The following is a 22,436-nucleotide window of genomic DNA, read 5'->3' as shown; positions in this document are numbered from 1 at the left end:
TTCCCAAGAATTACACATTTAAGCGCACAACCTTCTCTTTCTGTCCTCAAATGCATACATGCGTACCCCAGCTCCAGCTCCGAATGAAAACCAAGGGGTGAAATTGTATGTCTCAATGCCTGCAAATTCCCAAGGAGGGCACCAAAAGTACTTGACAGTGAGCGTGCTGAGGAAATCGGGCAGCTGTTGAAGTAGCCTCCTGTGGTCCTGCCAAATGTTTGAAAGGGAATGTGCCCTGTGTGCGTGTGTGTGTTGCGGGGGGAGGGGGAGTTTGGGGGGTCGTATGCACAAGTGAGGGGGTTTGGAGTACCTGGACGGGGACGTCCGAATCTGTGGCGCTCTGCCTGCCCCCCAAGCGAGCGTTTGTGTGTTGTTTACTTCTTTCTGTGTGTGTGCCCGTGCCTCTGGGCTTCTGGGTGCTTCTGTGTTTGTTTCTTGGCCCCGTCTCTGTTGGACAGGGGTGACTTTGTGCTGTGGGCTTCTGTGTGCGCGCTCACGCGAGTGTGCTTGTGGGTGCGCCGGACGGGTGTGTCTCCGTGTCGGTGGCTGTGGTTCTGTATAAGTCTCAGCATGTCTGTCGGGGTGCCTGTGTGCCTGTCCGTGCGTGTCTGGGTGGGCACCGTCGTCTCTGTTTCCGAATGCTGGGGAGCGGCCGCCCAGGCGCCCAGGCCGGACAGGTAGCAGCCCCCAGAAGAGCCCAAGGCTCCCGGGTCGGCCGGTGAGCGCGCCAGCCCCAGCCGCAGGCCTCGGGGCCAGCCGGGAAGCCCGGCAGGGAGAGGTGGCCCGCCCGCCACCCGGGAGCAGCTGGGCCCCGCCCCGGCCAGCCCCAGGAGGGGGCGGGAGAGGGGAGGGGAGGGCGGGGAGGGGAGGGGACCTCGCCCTTTCGGGACTGCCCGCCCGCCATTGGCCGAAAGTTGCCGTACGTCACGGGGAGGGCAGTTCCCTAAAGTCCTGTGCACATAACGGGCAGCGCGCACTCCGGGGCGGCTTCTCCAGCACGCCGGCCGGGTCCAACGCGCACGGGGAGTCCGGAGCACCCCTCAAGCTGAGTGTAGGACGCGCCCCCAGCACAGCCACCCCCCGGCCGCTGAATGAGGCTTCCCGGCGTCCGCTCGCCGCCCGCAGCGCCGCGCGGGAGGTCCGCCCGCTGAGGCGCGGCGGGTGCGCCGGCAGCCAGTGCGCTCACCTGCCAGCCTGCGCGCCATGGGGCAGCCCGGGAACCGCAGCGTCTTCTTGCTGGCGCCGAACGGAAGCCACGCGCCGGACCAAGATGGCACGCAGGAACGGAACGAGGCGTGGGTGGTGGGCATGGGCATCGTCATGTCGCTCATCGTCCTGGCCATCGTGTTCGGAAACGTGCTGGTCATCACAGCCATCGCCAGGTTCGAGCGTCTGCAGACGGTCACCAACTACTTCATCACCTCCCTGGCCTGTGCTGACCTGGTCATGGGCCTGGCGGTGGTGCCCTTTGGGGCCAGCCACATCCTCATGAAAATGTGGACCTTTGGCAACTTCTGGTGTGAGTTTTGGACTTCCATTGACGTGTTGTGCGTCACGGCCAGCATCGAGACCCTGTGCGTGATCGCAGTGGATCGCTACTTTGCTATCACATCACCCTTCAAGTACCAGAGCCTGCTGACCAAGAATAAGGCCCGGGTGGTCATTTTGATGGTGTGGGTCGTGTCAGGCCTTACCTCCTTCTTGCCCATCCAGATGCACTGGTACCGGGCCACCCACCAGGAAGCCATCAACTGCTATGCCAAGGAGACCTGCTGTGACTTCTTCACGAACCAAGCTTATGCCATTGCCTCCTCCATCGTGTCCTTCTACTTTCCCCTGGTGGTCATGGTCTTTGTCTACTCCCGGGTCTTCCAGGTGGCCCAAAGGCAGCTCCAGAAGATTGACAAATCTGAGGGCCGCTTCCATGCCCAAAACGTCAGCCAAGTGGAGCACGATGGGCGGAGCGGGCATGGACATCGCAGGGCCTCCAAGTTCTGCCTGAAGGAACACAAAGCCCTCAAAACTCTGGGCATTATCATGGGCACTTTCACCCTGTGCTGGCTGCCCTTCTTCATCGTCAACATAGTGCACGTGATCCAGGATAACCTCATCCCCAAGGAAGTTTACATCCTTCTAAATTGGGTGGGCTATGTCAACTCTGCTTTCAATCCCCTCATCTATTGCCGGAGCCCAGACTTCAGGATTGCCTTCCAGGAGCTTCTGTGCCTGCGCAGGTCTTCTCTGAAGGCCTGTGGGAATGGCTACTCCAACAACAGTAGCAGCAGAACCGACTATGCTGGGGAGCACAGTGGATGTCACCTGGGGCAGGAGAAAGACAGCGAACTGCTGTGTGAGGACCCCCCAGGCACGGAAGACCTTTTGAACGGTCAAGGTACTGTGCCTAACGATAGCATTGATTCACAAGGGAGGAATTGTAGTACAAACGACTCACTGCTCTAATACAGTTTTTCTACTTTTTATGAACCCCCCCCCCAACAAAACACTAAACAGACTATTTAACTTGAGTGTGATACATTTAGACTAAAATTGTATAGAGATGTGCAGGAGGAAGGACAGCCTTCTGCCTTTTTTTATTTTTTTAAGCTGTAAAAAAGAGAAAGCATATTCGAGTGATTGTTTCTTGTACAGTTCGGTTCCTTTTTTTGCATGGAACGTGTCAGGTTGTGTCTGAAAGGCTTCAGTCCCAGAGGACCTGGGGCTGCTATGTTTTGATGACTTTTCCCATGGATCTACCTCACTGGTCAAGTATTAGGGGTAATATATATTGCTGCTGGTAATTTGTATGTGAAGGAGTCTTTCCTTCCTGCACCCTTGCACTGGAGGACCTTGAGTATCTCGGACCTTTCAGCTGTGAACCCGGACTCTCCCTGCTCCTCTTATTTGCTCAAACAGGGTGTTGTAGGCAGGGACTTGAGGGGCAGCTTCAGTTGTGTTCCTGAGCAAAGTCTAAAGTTTACAGTAAATAAAGTGTTTGACCATGACTTCATTGCACCTGTTTCTCCAAAACCCCTTGACCGGAGTGTGGTCGCCTCCCCCACTGGAAACCGCAGGTAACTATTTGTAATAACTGCCCAGGGACTTAATATGGAATGATACAGGAATGGCATGCACTGATTGCTTAACCCTTTCCTTTGCCTTTGAATCTGCCGCCGCAAACCTGTATCTCTCCTAATGCCAGTGCCTCAGAGCAGTTCTGCCTGCCGTCAGCATAGCTGGTCTCGCTGGTCCTATGGTGATGATTCTGTGTTGTTACAGCAGAAACACTGACTCATAGAAGCGGACTTATGGGCATCTGTTTTGTCCCTCTGTGCGCCCCTGCCGCCCACCTTCCAGTCCTACTTGTTTAATAGCTGCTTTTGTTATATATTGGCTGCATCTTATAGTGGAGATCTTTGCACTGCGTCAGGGTTTGGTATTTTAAAGATAAGGAAGAAGCTCTTACGAGCAAGCCACTAAAACACAGCCCTGGAATTCCAAGGGAAACTGAAAAGGGCACTGGTCATAGGGAGGAAGCTGGAAAACACTTACCCAATGATTACCTCATGAGCTCGGAACAGGACTGCAGCCCCTCCTCCTTCTTTACTTCTGTCTCTTTCCCCCTCTCCCTTTGACCCTCCTCACTCGGGTATAAACCCTCCTCACTCGGGTATAAAGCCAGACTTCTCAGCCTCGGCACTATTAACCTTGCAGGCCAGATGATTCTCCGTGGTGGGGGGCCGTCCTATGCGTGGTCAGACGTTCAGCAGCATCCCTGGCCTCTACCCATTAGGTGCCAGGAGCGCCCTCTGAATTGTGACAACCAAAAATGTCTCCAGGCCTTGCCAAATACTCCTCGAGGGGTGAAGTCACCCCTGGTTGAGAACCACAGATAGAAATCTGTTTAGATTTTTAGATTCTGTCTAATGCCACCACTTGATTTTGCAGAGCATCCGAGAGGGATTTTCCATGGGTCGCCCAGTTTGTGACAGACCCCGGGCCAGCGTTCTTCCCTCCACCCCCCATGCTGCCTTCCGAACTCACCTTCCAGCCGCCCCGACACTGACTGTATTGGTGGGGGGGGACGTGCAGTGTTTGGTAGGGCTTATCCGTGGAGGCCAGGCCTGGGAGTCCTACTGCTTTTTTGTGGAGAGATTCAAATACCGTGAAGAGGCACAGGAGGGAAAATCACAAAAGTAAACACATTTCTTCTCCCACCCCCTTTCTATTTTTGCCCGTGTGTCTGAGCCAGAGCTTGGCCCAGGTTTGACCGAGTGGACCGTCCTCCTTGGCAACGCCAGCCTGGAGAGGATCAGCCTGCAGGTTCATTGCCATTTCACCCGCTCCTGAAGCTGACTCCACTTCTTTCTTCCCTTCTGTCCCAGCCAAGGTCCCCAACCAGAAAAGCATTGGCTTCCTCTGCTTCCTGTCAGCTCAGTGATGGGTGTCCGGGTGCACACTCAGCTCTCGGGAGAAAGCTAGGTGCCCGAGTTTCTGGAACGTGCCATGACGAATGGGAAAGTGGGTGCCCTTCAGCACTTTTGCTTTTTCTCCAAGGGCTTACCTGCCCGTTCTCACATTCTCCACCTGCTCTGGGCCCCCCACCCAGAGGTGTGGGCCGCTTCTCCAGCTAATCTTCACCCTCCTGGTAGCCTCACCGGATCTTGGACTTGCAAGAGCCCATAGAAAGCATTGGGCATCCAAGGAGATGAAAAATCTGTGAGGGGTAATGACCTGCCCAAGGTAAGAAGCCAAGGATGTGAGAGACGGGGCTACAGCCGGAGAAGGCAACTGTTGGCTGTTAGTTCAGGAACCGCTGTGTTCCCTCCCCTGCATGGTCATTGACTTCTGTCCTCACCCTCAATTGTGGAAGCTTTTCCCTGGGGCTGTCATATAACAAACTCCTTTCAGTGGATGTTTTTATTGCTCTCAGGTCCTTAGCTCAAAATTCAGGCAATGACCAAATAATCCGCAATAGAGGCAAGAGAAAGAATTGTTCTTTTTACTCAACAAGAGTCTACTAGGATATCCTCAGCGTTTAGGGGGAAGCTACAAGATTCCTTAGCCCACCAGGAATTCGAAGCCACTCCAGGTAGAAATTTCAAGTAGAAAAAAACATGTTGTAAACTTTTCTGTTATCGTTGTAAGTCCCGTGGACAATAAACATTGTTTTAAAAAAAAATGTTGTATATATATTCTTTTGGTTAGAGAAGCATCTGATGTAATTTCAGTTAAAATTCAGGTACAAGGGAGTTTAGCCATATTCCTTTAGGAATCCTTTTAATATAAAAACTTTGATCGGTTTTAAGGGTCTTGACAAACGGGCGTTTTAGGCAGGTCTCGATCCCTTGCTTTCTGTCATCTTTTGTTTTGCGCTTTGGATGGGGGGAGGTGGGCAGGCATTTGTCGGTGTCCCTCTGTCCCTCCGTTTGCTGACAGGTTGGTTACATAAGATTTGTGTTGGATGCATCATCATAAAGTTTTCTTTGCCTGGACAGCAAGTTCCCAGAATCTGTCAAACGAGAACCTTATCCTGAGATGCAAGCTGGCAGGCGTACCGAGTGGCGGGTCAGGGTGGGCCTCCCCACTGAGGTCACCACGAGGGGAAGGAATCTGGGGCAAAGGGGGCTTGGAAGTAGGACCTGGTGTCACGCAACACTTAGTATAGTTCTGGTGAAACTACTACCAAAAGAAGCGCAGGCTAGAATCAGTCAGGGGCATTTATGGAGCACCTACCGTGAGCAGCGTGAGAAGAGCGGAGGCTTCAGTCTCTACCTTCTGTAGCAGAAGATGAATAATACTAAACAGATCCCTTTTATGGAATCTTACTAAATGATCGGGACGGTGCTAGACACCTTTTTAGGCATTACGTCATCTGGACAGCCTTATGATGTAGGCAAGATAATTGTCCTCTCCTAACAAATGGGACGACAGAGGCTTAGAAAGATTAAGTAACTTTCCAAAGCTGCACAAACTGGTGAGCTGCAGAGTCAGGACTGGAACCCGGGTCCCTGTGAGTCCAAACCCCTGCAGACCAAGAAGCAGCCCAAGGCAGCTCATAATCCATGCCAGAAAGAGTGTAAGAGCTTGAAACGCAATACCTCGTCGAGAGAAGAGGGAGGTTGCTGTGGGCTGGGGCAGGAAGGAATGTGCCCTTCGAAGCATGTGACGGCAGGGCTGCCGGGGACTGGGACAGGAAACCAACCACCCAAGTGCCTAGTTTGTTTCTCCGAGCCTTTGCTTTGTCTTTTCATTGAGAATCGGGCAACGCTGAAAAGAGGATCTGAAACTTTAAAAGGAGCACCGGGGTGGAGCAGAAACACAGCCAGCCTTACATCCCGCATTCATTTTTGGTTCCGAAGTTTGGAAGTTCTCGGAAATGGAGCGGGCAGCTGGGACCTGATGGGAAATGTGGCAGGCCGACGCGGCCCTCTCAGGGGTGCTGTTCATTTTGAGCAGTCGCCTTCCAGGGCCAGGGAGATGGTTTTCTGACAGCGGAGAGCAAGGACAGTGAACGCACTTGGAACGAGACTTTTCACGGACAGTATCACGTCCACGAAATTCGGCCCTGCACTAATCCCTCCTTCACTGACAGTGTGCAAATACAATGGGAAGGAGGCATTTTTGAAATACCTAAGAGAGCAAACTTCCCAAGCACTCTCAAGGGCTTGAGAAATACTGGTATCTTATTGAATAATAGGAGGCAGGGTGAGGCAAAAAGAGGCCTGCCCTGGGATTCAGGTAGGTAGGTTTCAGGTCTCCACTCGGGCTCGCTCTCTCTCCCGTGTTGGGTCAGGCCGTTTTCCTCAGTGGACCTCAGTTTGCTCATCTGTAAAATCATGAGGCCAGTGCAGGGGCTCTCTAAGCTCCACTCAGGTCTGAATTCATATAGCCATTAATTTAGAAGCTAAGTACAGCCAGTAGTTCGTAATTCTAACTAGAATTGATGACATTTGTCATATAAATAATGATTGAGTATCCTGAGGGTGGTCGGCTGGCAGAGGAGAATGTTGTGAAGACCTATTTGATGCATGGTACCTGCCTTCACATATTTAAGGACCACCTGGGGGGAAAAGGAGCACATCAATTTTATATGAACACCGGAAGGTAAGCAGAAACTTAGAGGAAGGTAGATTCGAAAAGGTTATCTATCAGAAGAGTGAGCCTCCTGTCACTGGAAGCATTCAAGAGAAGCCCAAATAAAGCTCTGTGTGGGATGAAGTACAAAGGGTTCCTGCACCAAGCAGGGGCTGGACTAAGCTCCTTCCAAATGTGTGTCTCCATGTCCTTGAAAACAATAGACCTGAATGTTCTTAAAAAGTATTCAGACCGTTCCCTAATTCCAGCTGGCCTTCTCCCCAATTCCTCTGGATTTCAGAGGTTTCACTGCATTCCTAAACAGGAAACCTCCGGGGGAAATCAGGATCTCAACAGTCCTTGGCCATTGGGGGAAATCCAGAAATAGAGAAATAAGGTTAAGCAGTTTTCCAAACTATTAGACCTTTTCATCAGCTGCTCTTCCCATGCCTTTTGCAAATGACCTACTAACTCCCAGAGAGAGAATAATGAGAGCTGCAAAGTCCTCTCTGCAAAGGCTATTACATACTTCTCCACCCTCAGAATCAGTGCACTTCCTGTGGTTTTTCCGTCACCCTCACAGGGCGGGAAGGAAGGGAGGCAGGTCCCTGGAAAGCATGGAACACTTCAAAGCCCTCTGGTCCGAGAGCTGGAGACCTGGGGTCTCTCACAGACCAGCCACTAACCAGCTGGGCCACTGCGGCCAGGTCACTCTCATTCTCTAGACCTGGTTTCATCCTCTTGAACGAGAGATAGTTTGGTTTCCATGAGTCTTGTGTTTCCTTCTTCCAGAATTCTGTAAGATTTCAGGATGTTCAAAGCTGCACATCTGGCTGCAACACTTTTATTTTAAAAGCACATTTTCTTCTCATTAAAAAGGTAATAGATGCTCTTTGTAGAACATTTAAAAATAGAGGAAAGCACCAAATGAGATAAATCACCCATAACATTACCACCTAGAGATAGGCATTTTTTTTTTATTTTTTTTGGACCTCTTTTTTTTTTTTTTAAGATTTTATTTATTCATTTGACAGAGTGAGAGACAGCGAGAGCAGGAACACAGCAGGGGGAGTGGTAGAGGGAGAAGCAGGCTTCCCGCGGAACAGGGAGCCTGATGCAGGGCTCAATCCCAGGACCATGGGATCATGACCTGAGCCGAAGGCAGACACCCAACGACTAAGCCACCCAGGTGCCCCTAGAGATAGCCATTGTTAAACGTGATGTGTATGCTTCCAGTCTTTGTCCTAAGCATGGCTGTGCAACGGGTATAGATACATTTTTAAATAAAAATGAATTAGATTATTAATACAACTTTGGACCCACTGATAATAATTTTACAAATTCCTCCTTGAATATATTTTATGTATAATACGATCCAGATATCATAACTGGCCTGGCAATATACAGCGTCCAACAGTTTTAAAACTTCCAGGGTACAGAGGAATCATCACTCCCAGAGCATTGGATTGCGAAGTCTGAGCTGGGCCCTAAGAATCTGCATTCTAGCAAGTTCCCCTAGGTTTCTCTAAAACCGGGGGTCCAAGGATCACATTTTGATGAGTAAGTTTACAGAGATAAATTCTATCAATTAAACAGAATGCCCCCCACTTCCTTGCTAGTCGACAAAAAAGATGTTCCCATACTTGTCTCTTGGAAAGCATGCTTTCTGCAAATGGGCTCTAGTCTGCTTACAGAGCATAGGGAACTGACCACTGAACTCCTCAGGCATTGTTAAATGCCTCCGGCCCAGCCAGTTGACTTCTGTTAAAATAAATCTATTCAAGTTATATAGTGACCAAAACCTATTATTTGAAAAGTACAACAGCAGACTTCTATTCCACAGTGCACCTCTCGTGAGAATAATGGCTAAGAACTCCAGAATGCTACTATGAACTCTGCATCGTGCTTGGCAGTTTTTGTGCACGATCTAATTTAGTGCTCATCCCAGCCCTACAGAATGGGTACCATTGTGTTTGTCCGCATTTTATAAATAAGGAAACTGAGACTCGAAGGGGTTAACTAAGTTGCCAAAGATGACACGACCCACTGGACTGAAACGGAGGTATTCTGAACCAGAGCCCATGTGCCTCACTGCTAGGATATGCTGTCTTTCTCTCTTGGGGGGGTCAGGTCAGAAAGAAGGGGGCAGAGGACGATGAGAAGGCATTTTTACTGGGTGCACTTTGTTTCATTCTCCAGGGATTCTTTTCTTGAGGCCTGATTTATTTCTGAGCCTCGTGACTGAGAGGCAAGCCCATGCCAGTGGGGGGTAGGCTGTGGCGAAGTATGAACGAGGAAACCAGATTGCCCCCCGTCTTTCACCATCATTCAGGCACTGTTTGCGGGCTTCCCCTGCTGGGCAGGAGGCAGAGATGGGCGCCTGGTCCCAGCACACTGGTTTGCGCTGAGTCAAATCCTGACCGTTATGGCAGGAAGCTCCTGACATCTGGCTTTGGGGTGTTTTTCCCATCTCTCTGCCCAGGTCTGTGTTAGTATCTGAGAGTTCACATTAGAGAATATCCCGGCGGGATGGGCGCTGAGCAAGCCCATTACTTCCCAAGTGTACTAAGAAACCCCAGGCTCCAAGAGGTGGGGTTGGTGACAAGGTGCCAAGGGCCAGGAGGGGACCATCTCTCCTGGCTGGTTCTATTAGTAGGTTCCAGTGCTGAGAGGGGAAGACTGGTGTTTCTGAATATATTCACTTCTCCAGGAAGAGAAAACAGTTTTTAAAATCACAACAGCCATACTCATGACAAAGTAAAATTCGGGTCCTAGGGATCTCTTGCTTTCTTTTCAACCATAACTGCCTTTGTCTGGAGAGTTTTCTTCTTTGGGCCCATTCTGTCTCTGTTCTACCGCCGAATGTTCCTCTTTATGAAAATCTTATTAGGTGTTCCTAAGTACTGCAAACAAGCCTGACCATCTGTGGGTGGGTTTTTATTGTTTTGTTTGGGTTAAGAGGTGCTCACAGTTCTCTGAGATACATTGCCAATTCTAAGTCTGTTCTGCTCACCACTTTCAGACTTCTTTCCTGTTTCACTTCCCAGTGTTTCTCTGTAATTCCAAATGATCACCTGGCCTCTGCAGCCTCACAGAATGAGGGTGAACCTCAAGGGCCTGAGGTGGCCAGCCTTAGAAATCTCTTTCTGTGGGATCATGGAAGGGCTAAGTGATATCAGTTTAGGTAGGAGTTTCTTGGAGCTATTTTATTTTACTGCAGGGGGTCCCAAAAATGATTTGGGGGAATTTCTGAGGAAATGCACATTCCTGGCCCCCATCCTTGAGATTCTGATCTGACAGGACTGTGGTTGGGAGCCAGCAATCTGTATTTTGCCACAATATCCCCCAGAGGACTGCGATGCTCTGAGGTGCTCTGAGGCAATTAGAGGACCTAAAACTAGCACTGTCTTCCCTTCCCTGCCCTTCCCACTAAAGAGCACAAAATGTAGGCATACAAAAGAAATGATCCTGCACAGTTGCATACATTCACAAAAAAAAATCCTCCTATCAAACAGAATCCTAATTTTCCTGTGTTACCAAATAAAACAATGTAGATGAAAACAATCTATAAGTGATGAAGAATTACTCCAGCTGACCATAAAATGCCCAGTCCCAAACCCTCTGCAGTAGACCGGAAGGTAGCAGCACAGGAGGAAAAGGGATTCTGTTGCAGTGATAGGCTCCTAGTCCAGTGCTCCTTCCTCCCTGACACCATGCCTTGGTTAAGCCAAATCATGCTAAAGTCTATATGAATCTATTTGCCCAATGTACATAAACCCTCCTACTTAGAAACCTGACGGGGGTCCCACCCAGCTGCAGAGAAGAGTATGATTCATACATATTCATACATATTCACCCATACACCTCCACACATCCAAATAAACACACACACACACACACACACACACACACTTTTACATTGATGTCTATATCCGTATCAACACAAATACACACACACACGCATTTCCAGCAGCATGGCCACATCTAGGTTCTTTTGTGTTTCCCCCCCGAATATGTACACACATATGGGACACAGACATACTCAGACCTAAACCTTAGAGAAAAACTCACATAGGGATTCCGAAGTACACTTTTGTGTGCTCCCAGTGAGCAAACGTGCCACGTCATGTAATCATGGGCCCACTCCTACCAAAGTAGGCACAGGTCCACGTGCAGACCCCTTGATTTAATGCACATGTACTGAATTCCTATTGAGTGCCAGGAATTGTTAGGTGTTGCAGAACAGTGAGTGAACAAAGACAGTTTATCTTTGCCCTTATTGAGTTGGTGTGTGATGAGAGAGAGAACTTTTTAAAAAATGCATGCCAAATCGTAACTGTGATCGGTGCTATGGAGGAGATAGGTGGTGTTTTGAGGAATCTGACTAATTCTAAGAGCTCAGTAAGGGTTCCCCCAAAGAACTGAGGTTTCAGCTGGGAGCTGAAGGATAGCTAGATAATTTCTTGAAAAAGAAAGGAGAGAAGAGCAGGCCACTCAGGTAGAAAAGCATGTGCAAATGTCCTGTGGTAAGAGGAAACCTCATGCAGGGATGCCTGGGTGGCTCAGTTGGTTAAGCGTCTGCCTTCTGCTCGGGTCATGATCCCAGAGTCCTGGGATCAAGTCCCGCATCGGGCTCCTTGCTTGGCGGGGAGCCTGCTTCTCTCTCTCTCTCCCTCTGCTTGTGCTCCCTGTCAAATAAATAAGATCTTTAAAAAAAGAGGAAACCTCGTGCATAAGAAGACTGAACAGAGGTCAGTTTAGTCGGTGTGCAGAGAGGGAGAGCAAAGCAGGGTGCAGGGTAAGCCCGAAAGAGGCAGAGCAGGGCCACACGTGAAGGGACTTTTAGGCCACACTAAAGATTTGGGTCTTTATCCCAAAAGCTTTTAGAAATCACTGATAAGTTTACAGTAGAGATCAGATTTGTATCTACTCTACAAGACACTCTAACGTAGATAAGGGCACACACATGGGTTCACAGGGATGCTTGAGTGTGTTTTCTTAGAAACACACGTTTACGTGTAAATATTCACTTAAAAACACTGCCTCTCTGAACACACTCTTAACGTATTTATGTGCATGGTATAACCCAGCGGGCATTGGGAGGTGTGGGAACATACTCCTCTCTGGGTATCATCAGGCCTAAGCCAGTCCTTGGGGTGGGGATTAGGTTAGTGGTGTATCAGACCCGATCCAAACCCTCTAACTTTGGAGCTTTGGGCTTTTAGGCTTAGCCTCCTGCCTGAGCCTTCTGCTCTGCTCCCACTCCTCTTGGCTCGGAGCACACATGACAAGGTGGGGTTTCTTCCAGAACATGATCATTGACTCTTCTTGGCCTGGGCAAGGAGGGGAGGATGGGCAGGTCGGGTTGCATAAAGATTGCCTTGTGCCCTCCCAGAGCTGTAAGCAGAGCCTCTGCCCAGCTCCAAGCCCAAACACCCTTTGCCCAGAGTCAGCAGTACCACGAGGAAAATGTAACGATGGGAAATCAGAGGTCTGCAGGTCCTGGTGGTGACTGTGGTCGGACCACAAGTAGTGCCTTCCCTAAGGAACCAGTGCATGAAATGTGACAGTGGAGGAAGAAACAGACAAAGCCTGGCAGGAAAGCCTTCCAAGGCAAGATGTCCCACTGCATCCCTTACTGCTTTGGCACAGTGAACACATGTACACACAGATTTGCTCATTGACAAATTTTCCTCTGGTGGGTGTAACATCTCTCAACAGAGAAAGCAACGAGTAATTTCTCAGCCACAACACTGCATTATATTCCGTCCGATGAACTGGAACTACACTTGTGTGTGTTTGCTCCTGTTTACCAGCAAAGCCCACAAGGGCCTTAACCAGAGCCAGCGACAGACTCCAGGGCGATCAATAGGAACATTCATGCCGAATTCAAGGCTCACCTAGAGTCGGACATCATAAGGCCATAAAGACGTTCCCGAGTGATTTTTTTTTTTTTTATACTTTAAAGACTCCTACCCACTGAGATTTGATGTTTTCCAATGTGTGCTTGGAAATGTTTTCTTCTATAATTAAAAAGAATTATATAATGTAATTTGAAGCTCTTCTTATTTTGCTTCAGGCTGTGTAAGGAACATCCTTCTTTTCTCCCAGCTGGGTGCTCTTTTATGCTATCCTGGCAGCAAGCATATCAGATCCATCAAGTGCTGCAGACCATAGCTCGGTGCTCAAGGCGATATTGTGTCGTAACAATCCCTCGTATTGATCTAGCACTTGGCGGTTTACAAAGGGCTTTTATATCTGCCCTCTTATCTAATCCTTACAACTCTGAGGGCAGCATGCTTGTTCCCCTTTCACAGATAAAAAGACTAAGGTTAGAGGCACCCAGGTGGCTCAATCAGTTAAGCGTCCAAACTCTTGATTTCAGCTCAGGTCATAATCTCAGGGTCGCGGGATCGAGCCCCGCTTCGGGCTCTGCGCTCAGCTCGGAGTTGGCTCGTCCCTCTCCCTCTGCATCTCCCCCCCACTCACTCTCTCTCTCTCAAATAAATAAATAAATAAACAAATAAATAAAATCTTACAAACAAAACAAAACAAAAAACACTGAGGTTACAAGATTTGCTTAAGGGCATGGAGCTACCACATGGCAGCGTTGGGACTTGGATTTAGGTCTTCATGCTCAGTCAGGAAATAACACAAGTTTTCCTGCGCTCAGCTACCCTTCTAGGACTCAGGCTCCTCTTACCGTACTTCTCTGATTTCTGCTGCATTTTATCTTATAAATTCAGTGCTAACGCTCCCTGGCACTGGAAGCCACAGCTGCCAAGCTGCAAATAAGTGACTGCCTGCTCCCGAGACAGTCCCCAGGATGCTTTCAATATTGACAAGCCCCAAGCTTGGGTGAGCTCATGCTGGGAGAGGGCAGCGCTCATCTCTGTCAACTGTGGCTTAGAGCAAAAGCTCCAGGCCTTTCGGTTTCCTCCTGCCAGTCACCGGATGCACTTTCAACAAGTGGGAGCCATGGGATCACATACCTACCCAGCTGGGCAGCGCGTGGCTCACTGAGGCCATGCTTGTTCGCTTTGCCCAATTCCTCTTGGACCAGGATGCTTCTGTGGGAAGACCTGGTGTGATTTGCCCCAATCCCATGCCCACTGGGCACAGCCCAGCCTGCTTCAAAGAAGCCAAGTTCCACACCTCGGTAAACATTACAGGCTCCAGGAAGTATTTCAACTTCTTGAAAACAGCTCGTATTGGGCTAAAATATCTTATTTTAGTCATAGCAATCAGATGTTCTTGTTTTGCACACACCTCTTCCAACAGGTTTGCCTTCAGCACAGGTGAACAGTATTTAATGGGTCTGAGAAAATTTGGGATGGAGGACATATTGCCAATCACTTCCCCTCCAAGTGTCAGCTTATCTGATTTACTTAGCTCTCCAAACAACATTTGATTGATTGCTTGATTCATTCATTCCTTCCTTGAAAAGATGTTTGAACACTTAGAAATGGCGGAACCTGTGTTAGCTACGAGGGATGGAACTATGACCAAGATAGACAAGGTTGGTCCCCGTGTTTTAGTTTCTTACAGTCTAATGGAGAAGACAGACAAGGAAAAGGAATTGTAAACCATTTTTGGATCACTTTCCTCAATACTAACACCAGAGAAACTTAAATATACTAAATTGGTTGTCAGGATTTCACTAGGACTAGGAAATTTGCTGAGGTATATGTCAACCTCAGACTGACTCCTAATCATCTATAAAAATATTACTTTCTTCCTTTTGAAAACACCTCAGGGAGGGGCGCCTGGGTGGCACAGTCAGTTAAATGTCCAACTCTTGGTTTAAGCTCAGGTTGTGATCTCAGGGTGGTGAGATCAAGCCCTGCATCAGGCTCTGCATTCAGTGTGGAGTCTGCTTAGGACTCTCTTTCCCTCTGCCCCTCCACCCACGTGATCTCTCTCTCTCTCTCTCAAATAAATAAATAAATCTTTAAAAAAAATAAAAATAAAAACATCTCAGGGAAAAGGGTAGTTGACAGTGGCTTCCAAGGTTACCAATTGTCTCAGTCTTGGTACATCTCTGGAGTATTGTGCGCAATTCTGAAGCCACATTTTTTCAAGGGAAGGGGGACATTTGGGGCCCTCTATGCTTGCCAGATTTAGCAAATAAAAACCTAGGACATTCAGTTATATTTTAATTTTGGATAACCAACAAATTCTTTTTTCATATAAATATGTCCCAAATATTGCATGGAACATACTTACACCAAAAAAAAAATTCATTGTTTATCTGAAATTCAAATTTAACTGGGCTTCCTGAATTTTCATCTGACAGCCCTACACTAGAGAACAAGAGCAAAGATAGTGAGGAAATCTCAATAATGTGTCTCAAAAGGAATCTTTAGAGAAGCCTGACTTTTTAGCTTGGAGACAATGATAACAAGAACCTAGATTTTTGTAGGGAAGCATTTTCCAAACAATTTTTTCTAACAGTATATATGGAAAATAGCAAATGGTACACTGGGAGGAAAAAAAAAAGCTTTCAAGGTCAAAAGTTTGGGAAACATTACATGGCCAGCCTTCCCATTTTGGAGTTCACACTATGCAGAAGCGTGGTAAATGTTCTGAGCACTCTTGTGGGAAACAGACCTGGTTGACCTGGTTTAACTTAGCATGCCTACAGAATGCTATTTGTGGTCTTTTGTCTGTTTGTTTTATAGAGGACACCCATTAACATTGTGCAAACTTAACTACTCTGCCCAGAACACTTTGGGGAACACTGGCATAAAAAATAAAAGTTTTCTTCGAATATCCAGAGTGCTGCTGGGTAGGGAGGAAGCAGATTTAGTCTTCGTAAGCCAAAGGGCCAAGCTGTGCCCAATGCACGGACATCTGGGAGACAGATTTCTGGCCCAGTGTAAAGACAAAAACTTTTTAACAATTATAAGAGTCTGAAAGGTAATGAGCTCGCCATCTGAAGATGTTAAAGCAAAACCAAAATGCTACTGGGGACACGAGAGGAAATTCTTGTTTTGTGCAGGAAATTCTCTGGGTCTGCTAGGAAAGGTATATTCACATAAAACACAGAGGGGCCTCCACCAGCAAACAGATTTTAAAATTATGTCCTGTGCTGAGTCTATCCCTCTTGGATATATTCTTACTGTGTTCCCTTCACATCTCTGGGCCAAATCTTTCAAGGATATTAGTCCTCTCAAGTTAATGAGCTTTGCTCTGATCTTGGCCTCTTCATAGCCTAGCCCAGCTACCTTGGGTCTTGGCTCTTTGGAACGCTACCCTGAGCCTCTGTGAGTGACTTATGGACCTCATGAGTAAACGAGAGCTCACATCTGAGCTTAGCACCTCAAAAGAAGATGGGGTGTGGAGAAACTTGGCTCCCTGCTGCCCCAGGACTGTGAGCCTCCCCCAGGTGGTCTCCACAGTGTGGTACAGACCACCGCATACCTGAAGCACTCTGCATAATGGAAGTCAATAGAGGTTCAAATCCCAGCTCTGCCTCTTCCTGAGTCTATGACCTGGTGAAAATTGCTTGGCCTCTCCAACTTATATTTTCCTCCGTGAAAAAAAAACAAGAATGATAATATCTGCATCATAGTTTCATGGAAATGAAAAGAGATTAAAAGTACATTCCAAAGACCCAGAAGACGGCCGGTACAAAGTGGACATTCAGTCAATATTTATTTAATGGATGACTGTGATTATTACCATCATAGTAAAGACTTTCAGAGAAGTTAAAAGATTTCTGTAGAATTGCAACAATCAGTGTGCCAAGACTTCAGGCCTTAGCGAAAGCAATAAGCTGGAAATTGTCCCAACCTCTAACACCTTTCTTTTGAGAACTTGAGAACAGAAAATAATGCATGTGTATTAAAGATCATAGTTTTCCTTCCTGCAGGTCTTGGGCCAGTACTAGGAGGAGCACTGGATTTGGGGGCAGGTTGCCCCGGTTCTTGCTTTAAGTGACTCTGCCTCTTCTTCCGTGCTGGACTCCAGTCCTCATCTGTAAGATAAAGGGGTTGGACTAAGATTTCTCTAGGTTCCATGAGCTGTGCCTTTGAATGGGGGGCAATGGATGCAGATATGTAAGTAATAGTCCATGGTACTTGGTGAAAGAAAGACCTTGCCAAGCGAAAGCAATGTGTACGCACGTGCGCGCGCGCGTGTGTGTGTGTGTGTGTGTGTACACGGCCACAGGATTTCAAGTCACTTTAATTGCCCCCTGCTCTTGTGCCCATCTGTAAGTCTGGAAATAAGGAGTTAAACCCAGTATTAGTTGTGAATGAGTGACCTCTGAATGGGGAGAGCTGGGTTCGATCCCAGTCCCGACCTCGCTGGCGGAGCCTGCTCTCCATCTCCAGGGTGTGACACCCCCTCCCGTCCCCACCTTGGCCTCCCCATCTTTCACGTGACACGTTTGGTCTGAAGCTCTGGGTCTCCTGGGAAAGCATCTCTGATCTATTTTCGCTTGGGTTTGCATGCTCTCTGCAAGGACTGTCATCGCGATGACTCAAGTTTTGCTTCTTTCTTTTGTTTGATCTGCTCTGATTTCATAACATGAGCTCTACAGCCGATTTTAGCATTTCTTGGATTATGAGTGTCCGCAGGAAGGTCCCAGAGCATTGGTCTCCGTTTCTGCCCAGGATACTTGTCTCCTCCTTCCTCACGCGGCCCACCCCGACACTCCCTGCCATTCTGGTACAGGCAGAGCCCCTCCCCTCCCCTGGATGACACGCTAAGTAGAGTCTGGTTTTCACATTAGCGGAGGGGAGGCCCTGAAGTCAGAAATCCTTGGCACATGACTCACTTTGTCTCTTTGTGTCTCATTTCCCCCAGTTATAAATAGGTGGAATCTCACACTTTCTCACCTCCCAGTGTTTGCCCCCACCACCAGGGAGGTGGTTTTGTGTCCATGAGGTGTCCCCTTTTTTCACAGATGGGCTCTCTCGAGTATCACAGCCCAGGGGCATTCTCTAGGAAAACACTGTGTCTCTCTGTCTCTCTGCTTCTGCACTGGGTCCTCTCCAGGCTTCCCTTCATTACTGCCGGAGACACAGAACTTTCTAAAACACAGAAGCAACCTTCAGTGGCTCCCTATTACCTTCAGGATAAAGACCTCAGCGGGCAGGCGAGTTCACAAGAAGCACAGTAGAAACTCACCGTGAGGACTAATGACTCATCCGTCCATACACCCCCTGACTTGCACTCCTTCCCTGGGACCTGAGAAGTGTAAGGCGGTGCACTGGGAATAAAGAAAGAGGGGGGAACAAGACTTGGGCCCTGTGTTTAAGAGGCCTACATACTTTGCAAAAAGGTAAACAGAGACACAAAAAATAATAACGTTTTTCTTTTTTAATTACTGGAGGTGCTCTTAGAAATCACTGGCCTAGCCCAACAGCCTCATTTCACACTTGTAGAAACAGATATCACAGAACTGGCAAATTATAAGAAAATACGTCTCTTAACAGGTCTCCCTATCTCTACTCTCCCTCTATTACCAGGGGCCCCTCTCCACTCTGCAGCCAGAGTCATCCTTCTGAGGGGCATATGATGTTATCATTCCCCAGGTGGACGTTTTTCTGGGGCCCCACTGCAACTACAAAAAAGCCAAGCATCTTCCTGGGCCCAGTGTCTCGGCGCTGTTCAGCCCCTGCATCTTTGCCATTCCCTCTGATAGGACTGCTCTTCTGCCAGATCTTCAGGCTTCTCTGTGTGAGGCAGTCTCAACTGTAAGGGCACCTCCTCAGGGCTGTCCTCCCTGATGTGCATGCAAGGGGGATGCAGGCCCCACTCCCTCTCCTTTTCATCACCGTGACTAGGTGCATTCCCAGGCCGTATCACCATCCGCACCATCTTGCTGATTCATTCATGTTTCTTCTTTATGACCTGTGTGCACTCACTAGAGGGCAAACTGCAGGAGGACTGGGCCTCTATCTCTAATGTCTACAGCACTGTGGCTCACAGATGATACACAAGAAATGTTTGCTAAATGACTCATCACACAAACGAATACACGTTGAAGGAAATTTGAAAATGGAGAGTAGTAGAAAGAAACCAATAAAAACCACTCATACTTCCTCCTTCCGGATATTACTTCTGTTAATATTTTGGAGTATTTCTTTTTGGGGGGTCTTTTTTTCCCCTAGGTATATATAGGATATATAGAATACATCTGATAGAAAATAAGTTTATGCTAAATTATGGCTTTTTGCTCTTATCATTATGTTGTGTTTCTACATGCTATGAAATTAGCTTTTAAAATAATATTTTAAATGCTGCATAAATTACATATGAATATATTAAAATTAATTGAAGCATTTCCCTAATCTTGGACACTGACAATTAATTCTTTTTTTTTTTCCCTAACTGATCTAGTCTCTCTCCAAACCATCCTAATGGAACTTGGCTTTTAAGATACTTGTGGTAACTACTCCTTGCTGTGAGTAGCTGAGTGGAAGACATTACTTTCTTTCCAGGAAATGTCAACAGGCCAGTCCTTCATTTTGTATGTTTTCCTGTCTCCTCCTTCAGTGGGGATTGACTTAGTTGATGATCTAGTTATTAAGTCAAAGACTTGTGGTTAGTACAGGGTTGTGTTTCTATGACTTCCTGTTTGAAAGATAAACCATTATAAGTGTTGACAACTGAATGGAGTCAATGGAGAAATGGGGGCCAGACCCCATTACATCTAGCACATACTCAACTCAGGGGCAATTGTTTGTTTAAATTAATCAATGCTCAGGGACGGAAGGTTTGAGAGTTTCCAAATGCTCACAGACTTATAAAATCTCTGTGAATTAAAAAGAAGGATAAAGATAACTAACACTCTCAAGTGATGAAAAAGGAAACTGAGACTCAGACCGTATCTTTGGTGAACTCGATTTCAGAAAAGATTTTTGCAGAGCTGGAAGGGACCTTAGACATGAACTACCTCAACCTGGTCATGTTTTAAAGATGAGGAAGGGCGTTGTACCGGGTCACCACACCACCAGTTTGTGGTAGGGCTGCGATGAGAACCCACTTCCTTTTCCTTCCCATCCATCAGCCTTTCCACTGCCCTAGCTTTGTGGGGCCTGGTCAACAGTCAACAGTTAGCAGAGTCTGCCCTTAAGCTCTGTTCCCTTGAGTGCTAAGAAATCTCCTCACTTCACCTAGAGGATGGGCTGTGAGCTCAGCACCGCAGGGGTACAAGGCATAAAACAATACGCAAGGCCAAACACCCCTTTCTTGTCAGTCCCACCCCCATCCAGCACGATGCACCCTCAGAAGGCACGGATCTCTCCTTGCTCGCTCTTACCACACTCCCCCTGCAATGATCTGTGGATGTCCATCTCTCCCCCAGACTAGTAGCTTCCTGAGAACAGAAGCTCTTTCTTTTTCTTTGATTTTTCAGCACTCGGTAACAAATCAGTGCCTGGCACATAACAGATGCCCCGTAAATATTTGCTGAGTACGCGAATAAAAACTTCGTTTCTAAGAGAAAAAAAAAAACAACACTTAGTTTCTGTATTAGTTTGCTAGGGTTGCCAGAACAAAACACCACAGACGGAGTACCTGAAACAACACCTATTCATTTGTTCACAGTTGGGGAGGCTGGAAGTCCAAGATCAAGGTGCTGGTAGGGTTGGTTTCCTCTGAGGCCACCCTCCCGCTGCCTCTTCACAGGGTCCTTCCTCTGTGCACCCGAACCCCTTCTGCTGTCTCTCTCTGGGTCCCGATCCCTTCTTCTCTAAAGGACCCCAGCCAGATTGGATCAGGGCCCACCCTAATGGCCTCATCTTCACTCAATCACCTCTTCAAAGCCCCTACCTCTGAATACAGCCACATTCTGAAGTAGTGGGAGTTGACACCTCAACATATGAATTTGGGGAGAACGCAAAAATGAATGGATCTGTGCTCTAATACAGGGAAGTACGAAGCCAGTGGAACCAGACAATGGTGTGATAATAGAAATAGCTGCAACACCAAGCGTCCCCGTGCGCCCTGTCTTCTAGGCACAGAAGGTGTCACTAAACGTCCGCAAACATCCCCTAGTGCCTGCCACATCAATCACTGTGCTGGAGCTTAAAGATCCAAAAATGTATAAGCTTAAGTCACAGAAGATAGACTCTGGCTGTTTAATAAGAAAACACACACACACACACACACACACATCTGGTGTGCTGCCTCAGCCCATTTCTAGCCCGTTTACAGCCCCCAGACTAGTTGTTATTCCCCAGCCAAGTAATTTAGTATGTGTCCAACCAGGAAAATGATCAACACTTTACAGATGAAGAAACTGAGACAGAGCCAGGAAGTGACTTCCCCCCCATCACACAGCTGGTAAATTGCAGGCCCAGGGCTTAAACACACTCATTCCGGCCCCACAGTCCACTCTCTTAACCAGCGCCCCACACTGCCTCTCCCCAACAAGGCATCTTATTCCTTTATCCCAATAGGAGGGGGAAACGAGACCACTGCAAAAAGGAGGGGAACTAAAGCTGAGCCACAAAGTGGGGTAAAGAGCAGCGAAGACAATTACAAATAGAAAGAATAGGATTGTAAAGGTCAAGGGCCGTAAGGTGATGGCTGAGCAGGTGGCACGGAGGGCTGGGGAGTGCAGAGAGGCTGCGAAGCTAAATCACAGTTAGATTAGGTGAGGTCTTATTTCATAAAATAAGAAAATTGGGCTTTATGGTCTAGACACTGACAAGCTTTTGGATATTTTAGCACAAAATCATTTCATCGTACCTCTTCATTTTACCAACAAGGAAACCAAGGGCCAGAGAGGAAGGACTTGCCCAAGGCCAGACAGTCGGTTAAAGCAGAGCTGACCCCAGCACCCAGATCTCTCAATCATGGGCCAAAGCTACACTCTGCTAAACTCTGCCTGCATAAGCACATAATTTAAAGGAATGGGTTTGGGGCGCCTGGGTGGCTCAGTCATTAAGCATCTGCCTTCAGCTCAGGTCATGATCCCAGGGTCCTGGGATCGAGCCCCGCATCGGGCTCCCTGCTCCATGGGAAGCCTGCTTCTCCCTTTCCCACTCCCCCTCCTTGTGTTCCCTCTCTCACTCTCTCTCTCTCTCTGTCAAATAAATAAATTTTAAAATCTAAAAAAAAAAAAAAAAAAAGAATGGGTTTTTTCCCCCCATGTTTTCCCATGTCTTTCATCCAGTTTTCACCCACTTTCTTTTTTTGGGCAATTGTACATTTCCCCAAGTTTCAAGTAATTAATATCTTTCATCTAAAATAACCACTATGGTTCAAAGTCAGAAAGAGCCCATAGAAATCACTGATGATGCTCTTCCCTGTGTGGTTCTGCCGAGGGTGGGCGATTGGCTCACCGGTACGTTTTATAGACTAGAAGGACCTGTATTTCTTATGTCTAATAGACACTTTGAGAT

At 47.7% G+C, this 22,436-nt stretch overlaps 1 protein-coding gene across 1 annotated transcript; it reads left to right on the top strand.

The window, feature by feature from the left end:
* The first annotated feature begins 1,017 nt into the window (after positions 1 to 1,017).
* Positions 1,018 to 5,173, top strand: ADRB2 (adrenoceptor beta 2). The gene has a single exon (XM_021696962.1). It carries the CDS (start codon positions 1,204 to 1,206, stop codon positions 2,458 to 2,460), a length of 1,257 nt encoding a protein of 418 aa, XP_021552637.1. The 5' UTR covers positions 1,018 to 1,203; the 3' UTR covers positions 2,461 to 5,173.
* Positions 5,174 to 22,436: the final 17,263 nt, after the last annotated feature.

The sequence above is a fragment of the Neomonachus schauinslandi genome, chromosome 7 (genome assembly GCF_002201575.2).
Source record: "Neomonachus schauinslandi chromosome 7, ASM220157v2, whole genome shotgun sequence".
Lineage (NCBI taxonomy): Eukaryota > Metazoa > Chordata > Mammalia > Carnivora > Phocidae > Neomonachus > Neomonachus schauinslandi.
This window is presented reverse-complemented; position numbering and strand designations above follow the sequence as displayed.